General features: G+C 43.2%; 1 protein-coding gene across 11 annotated transcripts in view; it reads left to right on the top strand.

The window, feature by feature from the left end:
- Nucleotides 1-5,591, top strand: part of MBD5 (methyl-CpG binding domain protein 5) — a 130,447-nt gene extending 124,856 nt beyond the window's left edge. For 9 of the 11 annotated variants that reach the window (XM_042878020.1, XM_042878026.1, XM_042878023.1 and 6 more), the window contains 2 exons: nucleotides 142-217; nucleotides 2,623-3,238. In XM_042878020.1, the coding sequence (XP_042733954.1) occupies nucleotides 142-217; nucleotides 2,623-2,694 (148 nt within the window). In that variant the 3' untranslated portion in view covers nucleotides 2,695-3,238. Of the gene's footprint in view, nucleotides 1-141; nucleotides 218-2,622 lie in introns of all 11 variants that reach the window. The other 2 variants (XM_042878022.1, XM_042878028.1) reach the window with 2 other exon arrangements.
- Nucleotides 5,592-13,697: the final 8,106 nt, after the last annotated feature.

The raw sequence follows: 13,697 nt of genomic DNA, 5'->3' as shown, positions 1-13,697 counted from the left end.
CGAATGTGCTGTTTGTGCTGCACCAACCTGGGAGGCTCTGCGGATGCCAGACTGTGTCTGATGAGTTAATGTCTTTATTATTAATTTTAAGTGTTTTTCTGCTACTAAGAATTACTGATGCCATTAATCTTTTCTTCCTAGAAGTGGAAAGCTAAATAACCATTTAGAAGCTGCTATACATGAGGCCATGAGTGAACTAGACAAAATGTCTGGGAATGTAAGTTTCTTTTCACGTTGGCAATAATCGTGTCCCTTTTCTCTGTTTGTGTGTGTGTGTCTGCTGAGGGCTGGGATTGCTGGTTGGGGTTCCTTTCTAAGAGAGAGATTCTTTTCAGTTTGTAAAATGATGTGGAGCTGCTGTCAATATTTTTCTTGCCTTTCAAACTATTTGCAAATGTCTGGTCCTTCTGAAAAATGAGGAAAAGGTGCATCATTTCAGTGGTCTTGCAGTTGCAGTGCTTTTTAAGAGCTGAATGCCTGCATGTAGTTCCACGTGCAGCTGACAGCTTCTGGGTGCCACACGCTGTGGGGCTGTCTCTGGCTGCTGACAAGTCAGCCTCATTCATTGAAACCACACTTAAAAACATGGTTCTTTTTTGTGTCAGACATTCTCCATATGTTGACACGGAAGCTGTCCTGACAGGTAAGGTAGAATCTTCCTGACATCACGGCCAGCAGAACCCTTATAAAAACATTCACGCTGTTATTGTATAAGATCAAGAAATAGGATAAAATTTGGCTCACGTAATCATAGAATTGTGTATCTAATCACAATCATAGAATCATAGGGCGGCCTGGGTTGTAATTACCACAGTGCTCATCCAGTTTCAACCCCCTGCTGTGTGCAGGGTCGCCAGCCACCAGACCAGGCTGCCCAGAGCCACATGCAGCACAGTGTGCTCATCTTCGTATTTGAAACATGCCTGCAGTGTCTTTAAGACAAACATAGAAATGCAAAGAAGTGTCTCTCAGTACAGCCTCCCCGATCTTAGCATCAGCAATTCTTATAGTTATTAATTTATACATTGTTTGAATGCAGAATAATTTCTTTCTCCCGATAGCCGGCGCTCATTGCTGGGGACGCGTGTACACATGCATACTTGGGAGAATGAGTAAGGCTTCACGGGAGCTGCTGGAGGACATAAAAGGAAATCTGTTCTGAACTGCAGACGTGGAGCTGACTTCAGAACCACCACGAAATATTAAATAAATTATTCAGCAGCTCTTAGTGGTTGCCATAAGTAATAACAAATCCAAAGCTTTTGGTGAAACTTGGGAATTTTATGAAGCGAGCTTGAGTTCTGATGTGAAAGCTGGATCTGACTGCAGGTCTGGTGCAAATAGTTGGGGCTGCATACAGCACGTGCATCCCTACTGTCAGTTATGGCAGCACCATCCTGCTGGTGACAGTTACCCTGCCTTCGTATCTAAATGCAGCAATGCTATAAAATTATAAGTAATACACAGTTGATTGTGATACAGACTGGCTCAGGTGAAGGCACTGCAGCAGGATATGCTGATGGATGCGGACAAGCTGCTCCATCAGCCTGCATGTCACTGCTTAGTCTTGATTTATATTTCAATTATCTGGTCCCAGAATTTGTAATCAGGGTTTATTTCCACGAAAACGATGATCCTTAGAAACAATCATAGGGAATCAATGATTCCCTTTCTGGTGACTTGCATTTTTTTCAGCTCCTGCAGTTCAGTCATCGGTTACACTTTAAGCGTGCAAACAAGATAATGAGCTTAAATCATCATTTCTGCTGGGAAGAGCCAGTAAATGAGCAGCAAATGGTCATGGTCTGAAGGCGTTCAGGAAGGAGCCAGGAGGCGACTGACAGCACTGCTTGGGGCTGTGCAGCCTCTGCCCAGCTGTGGCCAGGAGCTGCAGCTGCCAGCAGATGGTGGTGGCACTCCATGGCCCTTCTGGCAGCGCTGTGCTTGTGCTGAGCACTCAGCAGTGCTTCATCCAGCACCGAGCTCAAACTGGAGTATTGCACATAGTGATGAGTGGGAAACAGCTTGGTGATCAGAGCTTCTTCCTTAGTAATGCTACTGCCATCCTGAGTTTGGTAGTTTTTTTTCACGTTGCCAGTATTTTCTCAACATATAATTTTTAATTAATTGCTACTGTCAAATGATTGATAAAGATTTGTGTCACAGAATGTGGTGCAACTGCAGTCTCAGTTCAGTTGCCACTTTCCCTGAGGTCCCAGAGCTTTGGGGCACACAGACTGCGGCAGCCAGGAGCTGCCTTCTTCTCCCCGGGGCTGTGAGGTTGTGGAACCAACCTCAAGTTGTTCCAGGGAGGGTCAGGTTGGCTATGAGGAACAATTTTGTCTCCAAAGAGCAGTCAGGCAGTGGCACAGCTGCGCAGGGAGTGGGGGGTCACCATCCCTGGGGGTGTCCCAGAGCTGTGGGGATGTGGCACTGAGGGATGTGAGCAGTGGGCATGGGGGGGTGGGTGGGGGTGGGCATGGGGATCTGAGAGGGCTTTTCCAGCCTTAATGATTCCATAAGGGCAGCTGAGCAGCATCTCAGCAGTCCACGGCTCGTTTGCTTTTGGCTGGTTACTCTGACCAATCTTCTTCACTAACCTGTGACTGTACTTATTTCTAGGTCCACCAAATCCCACAGGGAGACAGACAAGTGAAGCCTCCAAAACCCAAGAGGAGGAAGATCTCTAGATAACATTGAATGTCTTTGTTACTGGTCCAGTACTTATCAAAACGAACGTGCACATAAGTCTGTATGTAGGTATTGATATAGACGTGGTTATATCAATATTTATATGAAGACGGCCGCCGCCGCGGGGTGCTACGTGGAGTGTGGTACAGTGTGTGGATGAGCAGGAGGGAGAGAGGTTGCTGGAAAAGCCAATCAGAAATCTGGGAAGGTTACAGTAACCATGTCAGATGATTACTGAGGGGTTTTTTTGTTTTTTTGTTTTTTTTTCTATAATACTAAAATTGTGATTATAAGGAATAGTCCAAATGTTTCTGAGAAATTTTCATTGTGTATATAGATAATACAGAATTTCATGGTGATATCTGAAATGTAAATATTGTACAATATTGTCATGTACAAGCGTACCTAATGCACACTTTATCTTTTATTGTACAAAAAAATAGTGTACAAAATTCTTTGGTTTCTATTGAGTACACATACAAGAGACTACCAGTGTAAAGTGATAAATAAAAATACAGCCTAAATGCTTTTATATGATAATGTAAAAGATGCTGTTTTTGTATTTAACAGCAGAGAGAAGGCATGATTATGTAATACCTTAATTATGACATACACTTCACGCCACTGAGTGTCCATTTATCCTGTCTGTTTGGAATGAACCTTGCCTGGAAGTACTGTACTCCATTTCAGGTCTCTGTAGGAGAGTGCAACCTTGCAGATTCCTAATGGGATGTGGGATCACAGCTCTAAGTAATGATTCAAAGGCTGCAACTGTTGGTTGCATTTTTATTTACTTAACTTTTAAAGTAGAATGGTGTAGATTTTATTAAAGAAAAAAAAAAAAAAAGTAGATGGGCTATTTTAGTCAGCTATTTCTGTAGTTAAGGTTTCATAGCCACCTGCTAAAGTAAAGAGTTTCTATCCCCAGTAACCCTGACCCCAAGCACCTAGGTTGATTAGCTGAAATTACCTGACATTGTGAAGCATCGCGTTGGCTGTTAATGGGGCTCCAACCCGTGACTGGTGCTGGCTGCAGATTGGTTTTGCAGAACGCACAGCATGCTCCCAGCCCTCAGAGAGGTAATCCCAGACCCATCTCACAGTCCTGAAACAGAAAATCAGGGGTGGCTTACAGAACTATTAGCAGCAGTAATTTTTATCAGTATTATGTAACATATCAGATTTATTTTATTTAAAAAGAATTATTTATACCATTAACAGATTTCTTATATATATTAATGTGGCTGAAATGTGCAGGTTAAATCTATTAACCAAATTATTTATGTTATATTAAGTGAGAAATGTGAAACAAATGTAGAAAAAAAAATTAATACACTACAGATTTAAAAGTCTAAAGCTATGAGCCATTATAAATTAACGAACAGAAGTGTAGCACAACGTTATTTCCATTCTAGCTCATACATTTTTCACGTGGATGGTGGTGATGGCGATGGAAGCAGTGACACCCTCTGTCCTCAGGGCTTCTTGAAATTGCTCCCAGGTCACCGCTGGCCCCCGGGCACAGCCAGAGCTCCCCTCTGTCCTCCCCCGGCCCAGCACTGGCAGCAGTCAGCATCCCGTTGGCTCCGGGAGCAGCGGCCCTGCACGCAGCCTGTGGCAGAGGCCAGCTGACCCCGAGGACCCGGCCCCCAGGGCTCCAGCACAGAGCAGTCCCTCCGGGCTCACCGCTTCCTCGTGTCTCACCAAACAGCTCTTTCTCCTCCTTCCCCAGCCCGAGGGATCGCAATAGCTACACTGGCTACAGGGGCCTGGAGCAGGAGCCCTTCCTTCCGCGGGGTAGGTTCATTTGTCATGTGTGTAACGCCACGGTCCTACATGCAAACTCATGTGGAGTGATTGTTTTTTTTCTTTTTGCGTAGCTTAGTTGGCATTTTTCTGTTGCGAGTCGACGTGTTCGTTACGTTCCAAGATTGACGCTGTCCGTTCCCATCGCAGCCCGCTTTGCTGCCGTGTGTCCCGCCTGTGTCGGACGGCCACGCCGCGGTGTGCGCCTGCCTGCGTGCGTGCCTGGCTCCGTTCGGTTGGGTTCTGCCTTTGCTTTCTGTCCTAGAGCGGAGTTTGTATCGAGCAACCTTCTTTTGGCATCTAACTCCTTAGGTTTGTACTTCCTCACCACTGTATACTTTACATCAGTAGACCATGTAAAGTATTTTTGTGCACTTGATTTCATTGGTTAATAATGGCATTGATGTGGGTGCTAGGAGTAGCTTGTTTCAGTCCATACCATATTTTTTTTCTCTCTTTTAGAGTTTTTCTGGTTTCATGTAAGCAGTTAATGTAAATATTGTGAGCATTACAGGTCATGCGGTGTTGTAACATTTTAAAAAATGTTGCACCTACTTTACGATTAAAAAACTGGTCACTCATACTTGAATTTTGCCCATAGAGCCATTTCTTTCTCTTTGCATTAAAGCCTAATATACTTTTTTGATGGAGGCCCAACCCTTCTTTCTACCTTATTATTTTTTGTTTAATAAATCTCTATTTTTTCTAATAGAAGACTTAAAATGAAACTTTAAAAAAAAAAGAAAAAAAAAAATTAAGAATAATACTTTTTGCCTACTTTCTAATTTAAGAGAGAATTCCTATATTTAAAAGGTGAAAAAGAAAAAAAAAAAAAAAAAAAAAAGAAAGAAAGAAAGAAAAAGAAAAACTCCATTGTGGAAAGTGGAAGGAGGCTTTTGTCCGTCCGTGGCACAGTGACACAGAACCGCCCCGCGGAGCCGTGGCTCCCACTATTTATTTATTTATTGCTCCTCCGCTCCGCGGTGCCGGCGCGGTTGGGGTGTTCCGATGAAAGGAAATTATTCCTCTTTCTGTTATGGTGCATTTTGTGAACACCATAAAAAAAAAAAAAAAAAAAAAAAAAAAAAAAATAATTTTTTTTTTTGGATTTTCTTCATATTTTCACTTCTTGCAGAGAATGTTTTGCTGGAATCAGCTGCAAAAGTAATATTCACTGAAGGAAAAAAATAGTAATTCCCACCTCTGCTGTCCCAGGTTCTCATACTCACAGTCTAAGGATTTCGGGGTTAGAAGGAACGTAACATTACCAGGTATTTCCTAACTGAGTTTTGCAGAAGGTTTCTAAGTACTGTGATACCCTTTTGGAGTCCCTGAGTTTGATGGTATAGAAGTTGTTAGAGGGCTCGTGGTGGACTGAAGTACCTTAGGCCTGCTACCTTTCTTAGCTACATTTGTATTTTGCTATGTAGGGTTGTAATGTGAGAATTCCAGAAGAGCAGTAGCATAAAAGTGCTTTTCTATTTTTAAAAAAGAAACCCATTCTAGTCTTACTAAGAATTAGAAATTTTTTTAATATCAGTTTTGTAATTTTTGATAAAGCTGTCAATATTATGATTAAATCACCAGAAAAAAAAGTTCCTGTGATGTTCTCTTCGGGGCAGGGACTGTCTCCTCTCATTGCAAAACGCCAAGCACGCTGGGACGCCCAGGCTTAAATCGGGCCGTGGGCACGGCTCTCAAATTTAATAGCAACCAACTGCCATAACGTTGAATTAAAGGCACCAAGGCCAAGTGAGTTTGCAGCTCAGCCCACAAGCCTGGGTCCTGCCCTTAGTTGGTCCCCACGAACGCGGGTAGCATCTGCAGGTAAGTTGGGAGCTGCCGGCAGCCGGGCTTTAGCTGGTGGAACCCGGGCACGGAGCCACACCAGGACACGGCGTCCAGGCCCCTCACTGTGGTCTGTGGCAGCACCACCAGCAGCACCAGCAGCGAGCCCTCAGTCACAGGATGCCCTGAGAACCCAGTAATGGAGTGCCTTCGATTCAGTGCTGATTTACAAAACCCCAAAACACGTAAACAGGTAACTTAGCTCCAAATTCACTGCAAGCTCAGTTTAAACCGACGTCCAGAAAGCTCTGGAAGAACGCTCAAGGCTTCCAAAAAGCCAACGGAGCGGCAGCCGCGATGTGGCAGCTGGCAGCAGTGTGCTCTGGGGGCTGGGGCTGGTGGGGAAAGCAGAGCCATCATGTACCTGCTCTAGGCTCAGAAGCAGAGGTCAGAGCTGGAGCTGTTTGCTGCCACACGGTGCGGTGCTGTCAGTGCTGCTGCCACGTGCTGCCCATGTGCTGGAAAAGTCCCACCAACGTCTGCTGCAGGCTCGAACGTGAGCTGCAAATGAATAAACCGCAGTGAGCTGAAGTGGCAGCACTTGCTATTTAATGTGCAGTTGAGAGCTGAGCAGGGGTAAGTCAGGCCTCCAGTTCCCTTCTCTCGATCCTGGGTTTTGCTCTTTATTTACTTATTATTCATATTTATTTCTTTATGAAAGAAGTTTTTGTTGTTGCTTTAAAAAAATCAGAGATTCCATTTGACTGCAAGCAGCCCCTACAAAACACGGGCTGGAGAGATTCCTTCTCTCACATTTTTACCTGCTGTGACATAAGAATTTGGCTGTAATTGAATGCTATTGCAACAGGAGATAAGGGCCAAGGATTTAGAACAGAAATAAAATAAAATACAAAGCTACAAAAAAAAAAAAAAATAGAACTGATCTTTCTGAAAATTTCTATTCCAGAAAAGGTACAGAATCAGAGAATGGCATAGGTTGGAAGAGACCTTAAAGATCATCCATTTCCATCCCCGTGGAGAACAGGAAGGGTTTCCCTTTCCATACTGTGTGCACAGCCCAGCGCAGTGGCACTGCAGAGTGGGACCCCCCACTCCTTTAAATAGCTAAAGGGAGCCTATAAACAGGAGGGGAATCAACTCTTTGAAAGGATTGGTAACTGCAGGACAAGGGGAAATGGTTTGAAGTTGAAGGAGGGAAGATTTAGGTTGGATGTCAGGGGAAGTTCTTTCCTATGAGTGGTGAGGTGCTGGAACAGCTGCCCAGAGAGGCTGTGATGCCCCGTCCATCCCTGGAGGTGTTCAAGGCCAGGTTGGATGGGGCCCTGGGCAGCCTGGGCTGCTGTGAAATGTGGAGGTTGGTGGCCCTGCCTGTGGCAGGGGGTTGGAGCTTCATGATCCTTGAGGTCCCTTCCAACCCAACCATTCTGTGATTGTGTGATTCTCCTTCCTGCAGACAAACCCCAGGGAAGCAGTAGTGCAGGTTGGCAGGAGCTACAGCAAGCAGCCGTGCATCCTAGGAACATGGAAGAATAAATGCTCCTTGTTAAAAAAAAAAAATATATATATATATAACTTCTACACATGTGATTCCACTTGACGTTTACTTAACAGTAAGTGAACTCATGCAGGTGTGTAATCAGGTACAGAAAGAAGCAGCAGAACCTGGCACAACTGAGAGCCATCCAAGCAACTGAAGCCTTCTCAGACGTTACAGCCAAGGGAAGAGGTCTAGAGGAGGGGCATCTCCAGTAATCTTACTTCAGGAGTTCTCAGCTCCTCCAATGACAGATCTTTAAGGCTTTTTTTGTTTGTTTGTTTGGAAAGAAAGGCAATTTTCTGGTTTAAAAAAATATATATATATTATATATATATATATATTTCAGTTCCAGGAAAAGAATTTGTTGCTTCTGATTTTTTTCCTGGGATGAGAAAACATCATAAAAATAACAAGAAGTATTGGAGTCTGCCATTACCTGTGATCAGTTCTGGAAGTTCCTCTCTGCTTCTGAGGGAAAAGAAGTGAACATTTACCCCTGAAAAATAAAGGATTATCCTAGTATTACTTTGTTTAATTGTGGCTAAAAGGACAATTTGTGTTTCCATGCTTAACACATCCATGGAGTTTCAGGCCAACAGAAGTTGTAGTTCTTTGGACCAACGTTGCTACAGAAAGACACCTGAAAAAAAACATCCCCATAATGTGAAATTAATTGCTTGGGCACAGGAGTGTCTTCACTGTGTTCACAAACAGGTACCCCAGCACTCAGCTGCCCACTTAATTGTTGATATGTGGTTGCTGTCTTGGGGCTGGGGGGAAGGTGGGGAGAAACAGGGAAGGCCCAAGAGAGGCTGGAATGAAATCCTCGTCCCGTCAGAGGGAGGCACGATGGCCCCGAAGTGACAGAACAAATCTTGCCCAAGCAGGCAGATAATTCTCAGCATATGACAAAGACCATCCGGCTGTCAGTAGCTGCTTCCCAGAAATAACCATGAAGCTATATTAACCCACGTGGAAAAAAAAAAGAAAAGGCACTGCAAGTACCCAGAAATGGTGACTGTTTTCACAAGGTCTTCTTTTGTGTTCCAGCCCAGAGGAAGGCAGTTACTGCAGAACAGAGCAGAACTACAGTACAGGTGACAAGCATGAGGTGTGTGAGCGGGATTCAAGCAGGAAACCTGGTGTGAAAAAAAAACAACATAATGAACTACAGTTAAAAATATCTAGAAACAAGTCTTTTTCAGTATCTTGCTTACACTGTTAGTGTCGATCCCACCCTGGGACAGCTGTTCTTAGTTTCAGTTGCTGACAACACCCGCTTGTCTCACACTTGCTGTTCCTTTTACAGATATTCAGTAATTTATGCTATAGTGAATGGCATTAATACAAAATCAGATCAGATACTGGCACATCTGCCCAGAGGGTGGGGGGATCACTGTACTTGGGGGTGTCCCAGAGCCATGGTGATGTGGTACTGAGGGATGTGGGCAGTGGGCATAGGGGAGTTGGGCTTGGGGATCTCAGAGGGCTTTTCCAGGCTTAATGATTCCATGGTTCTGTGAAATTAGGAAAATGGAGCACTTGGGATTTCAGCTAACATCATGAGATCCTTCTGTCCATTTGCTTTTTAAGTTATGAATCTTATTGGCCCTTATGAGACAGGTGTGGGCTCACAAACCCATATGTGTTACCAGGAACCCCATAAACCAGTGGGGAGATTAACAGACACCCCCCTGAACTCCAGAAACAGGGATTGCTCTGTGCTGCTCCAAAGAGCTGAAGCTGTGCTGACATGTGCTGTAAGGACTCCTTTTGCATAATTGAAGTCTGATCATGTATGCGGTATTTTAAGTAGAAATTGAGCTAATAGCAGCATAAACTAGAATAGAAAATATGCTTAAATTTAAAAATAAATAAATATAAAAGAGACCATGGTGAAAGATTTACCATCCGATACCTGTGCTTTGAGTTTGTGGCTATTGGTTCATCCGGTGAAGTCTTCAGGGCAGGATGCAGAATGGGGATCTGTGTCCAGGTGTCCAAATCAGTCAGGAACTGCCCCAGGCTGCTCTGCAAGCCTTAGGAAGGAACTTACTCCTAGGGACTCCCATCTAGAGAGAAGCAGGAAAGTTTTATATGCTACAGCATGTGCTACAGTAGCAGAAAAAAATGATGCTGCTCCACTTTATCCATTGGTGTGAGTTAAATAAGATTTTTTTTCCTTGAGAAATAGGAAAGAAGACAACTGGCCTGAGAGAGCAGCAGCAGGACAGCCAAAGCACCCCTTTGCTTCTCTCAGTTGCAGATGAAGCATCAAGAAAAAAGGCAGTGTTCCCTCAAACTTTACAGTTGATAAGTTCTGTGATAGAATAGTTGACACAGACAATAATGTCTTAGAATTAAAATTAGCTTTTAAAAAGTACAAACTTCAGGAGATAAAAGTACAAGTATGGTATTTGCGACTGTAATATCTGCAAGGCTGATGCTAGAAACAGCAGGACAGTAAAGTAACAAAAACAGCACCTTGGCTCCTACTTAGACACTCACTTTGCTGAGGTTCCATATAGATCCCGAATCCAACGGTATCTTCAAATGCTTCAAATCCCTTCTCTGCTGAGGTCAGAGCTGAGTGGGAGGTGAGAAGCTGTAAAAGGTGGAAGAGTAGAAGAGCCCTGGCAGAGATCTCATTTGCACCTGTGCTAAGAGTGAAGGGGGATGAGTTTGTCTTACAGTGAGGCACAGGTAGGCATGGAAACACGTGTCCAAACTACATGTGATTGTTGCCCAAATGCTTGGGAGAGTTAGTAGGAAGCACAGTCATGTTGCAAATTAAATCTGTACAGAGCATTTCTGTCATAAGCAAAGAGGAAATTTTAGCATTAGTTTAGTTAAATATGTATTTACACCCTACAGAACAACAACAAAAACATCTGCATATGTACAGATTGATCTCCTTCCCTTAGAGCAGAGATAACATCACTCGGTTCATGCATATAAGGAAAGCAGCAAAGCGCAGAAAACAACAAATTATGAATTATTCAATACAAATGTCAGGTTTTAGTAGTAAATGTAGATGTAAACCTTTTTTTGAAAGGCTAAGCATTGCCATTAAGCAAATCCATGTGACACTACATCTGTTGGCTTTCTTTTATATCATTTTATGTGTGTTTGGGAAAAGTATTGGGAGTTTTGATATTAGATTCCTGATAACATTATTTCCCCAACTTCTGCTCTGTGTTAATGTAATGTTTGATGAAGGGATGAGGTTAAGACAGCAGCCACTTTAACTACCCAAGCTGTAAGGCTTCAGGTGAGAATTTGTTTTGGTGGAGAAATTGTAGTGTTGAAGTGAAGCCCCTGCATTCCATGCACTGAATGCAAGGAGTCCAATAAATGTGACTAATGGCCATTTTCCCAGTGTCACCTCCTGATCTGACACATGCACATGATATCATACAGGACACTTTTTGAGTCAGTCTGTAAAGATTTCTTCCACATGTGCAGGGAAAATACATTTGGATACAAATCTCTTAAGTTCTCCCCTTGAATCTGAAATCACCGATGTCTCCAGATTTTTATTGTGAACTGCTTTTCGGTCCTGCTCACAATAGAGAGTGGTAATTCAGTCCCATCTGTCCATTTCCTTCTGTATTTCTTTCATTTCAGTGTTGTCATATTTGTCCCCCAGTAGCTGCACTCAGACAAAGCTGGTTTAACTTCTTGCAGCACAGGGTAACAGTGATGTTCACTGGAAGAGCTGGGAGGTGCCTGTTACTTTGAAAACAGATGAGAGGATTGTGCCAAGGGATTCCTATCTGCTCCGTGCAATCAATCTGCCCAAGTATTTCTATAGCTCTCATTATCCTGCGTGCCTGCAGGATAAGAAACTTAGAACAATTGCCCATTGTCAGTTTATGAAACAACTTTTTCATACTCCTTCCCCAAAGACTAAATACTTAATTAAAGAAATTAAAATTAATTACAGAATCTGTACAGAGAGATGCTATCGCGCCGGTCCCCGCTCTCAGCTGTGTGGGGCTGGGATATGCACCAGTCCTCAGGAGCAGAGAGTCCTCTGTGCTTCTACTTCAGAGGAGATCGTTTCCTATTAAGCAATACATAAATATAAAATAGGCAAAGTGAAGTTTCTAACAAACCTCAAAGCATCTCTGTGTATATTTTAGTGATTGCTCATACTGTGTAAGCGAGAAGTTGAAAGCAAGCCAAATTCCAAAGGACATGAATGTCATATTTCTATTAATTAGCTTTCATATGAAGATGTTGCCACCAATTATTTACAGTGATCTTCTTCCTAGCTGTTTTATATGGGTGTCTTAAGTATCTAATAAAATAACGGATTAAGCAGCGAGAGCGAATGAAGTGCATCACAAAGATAATTGAACCTGCAGCAAAATGAATTTGATTTACCCAATTGGAAGTGTAATCAGCCCGCTGGTTCTTGACCCTAAAAGTTTTAGGAGATGAACATCTTCAAAATAAGAAATACTTTTAGAAGAGCAAATACACCCCTTCCTCAGGATCAGCAACATGTGCAGGCAGCAAGCTGGGCTGTCCCCATCTCAGGACCAGGGGACAGGGAGCAGCGGGGCCAGCAGGTGCCTTCTGTGCCTGTACTTAGATCTGAACTTTTGAAAAGGGTTGGTGAATATTAATTAAAAGAGCTGTAAACAGAACCACATGATTAAAACGCTGACACCTGTGGGACCTGTTTGGTGGGAGCAGTCACAGGTAAACAAACAGTAATGTTGCAGCCATGTAAATGTGAACCTCTGGTTTTGTGGGTTTGGAGTGAAGCTCTCCTGGGCCTGGAACAGTAGAACAGAAAACGAATGGCATTCGTTCCCGTTAGTTCCTAACAAGCAGACTGCAGGTGAGCAGGCAGTGTGGGCAGCACACCATACAGTAGGTGGCGTCATCCAGGCAGTACCTCCAAGCCACTCTCATTCTCTCTGTGGCAGTGGTCCAGCAGTCTGACTACTTCACCATTGCTGAAAAACGGAAGATGCTTTGCATGCTCCCTGCCTTCAGCCCTGCACTGTCCCTATTACAGCTAAATAAGATTTTTTCATTACACTTCAGCCATCAGTACGAGTGCAACTTCGAGGTCATCATTTCAGTAATCTGAACAGACAATACCCAGCTTCTTCCTGAAACATGACCAATAAATGTGTTACTGAGCTCCTGTTTCCAACCTTAATGATTCTAGGATTCTGTGGCCTTTTGCTGTGAGGCTGACATCGTTGCTTGTTGATTTTTTTTTATGACCTCTTACCAGAAAGAGATTTCTCCTTGAGAACTTCCATGAGCTATTGGTTTTCTAAGTCAAAAGGGTTTACTTCAGCTTTGTTCTTCAGCAAAGCAAAAACCATGCAAAGCACACCTCCTGACCAAAGATAGCATTTCTTCTGCTTGTTTCTGAATCATGCTTGTTTCATGGATCAGGTTAAATCTCTAGAAGTTTGTATTCCTCAGAAAAAATGCAAGTTAGAGAACAAAGTTTCTTTTAAAGCTCTGATATTACTGCTACAAAAAGGCATCAGAGCCCATTATTTTCAAGTAAATAAACAACAGCCTGAGTTGTTCTCTGCTATTCTGGGAAATAGCTCCTCTTAACTGAAGTTTCACATTATTTTTTTGTTTGAAATTTGAATCAGCTCTTACTTAAAACCTGTAGACAATTGCATCTGTTCAGTTTTTCAGTGACTTCAGGGAAGCTTTTCTTAGTATATTCTACCAGAGCATCTTCTAAAGAGGTATGTTACAGCCACAGTCTGCTGAGCTGCTCCCTGCTCCCAACCAACCCAGCCAAGCCCCTCACATCAACTGCTCGTGCTTCCTATACACTGACATATACACCCCTCTTAGCAGCTAG

Source organism: Lagopus leucura, unplaced genomic scaffold (assembly GCF_019238085.1).
Source record: "Lagopus leucura isolate 7727_CA_CO unplaced genomic scaffold, USGS_WTPT01 Super-Scaffold_100019, whole genome shotgun sequence".
Classification (NCBI taxonomy): domain Eukaryota; kingdom Metazoa; phylum Chordata; class Aves; order Galliformes; family Phasianidae; genus Lagopus; species Lagopus leucura.
This window is presented reverse-complemented; position numbering and strand designations above follow the sequence as displayed.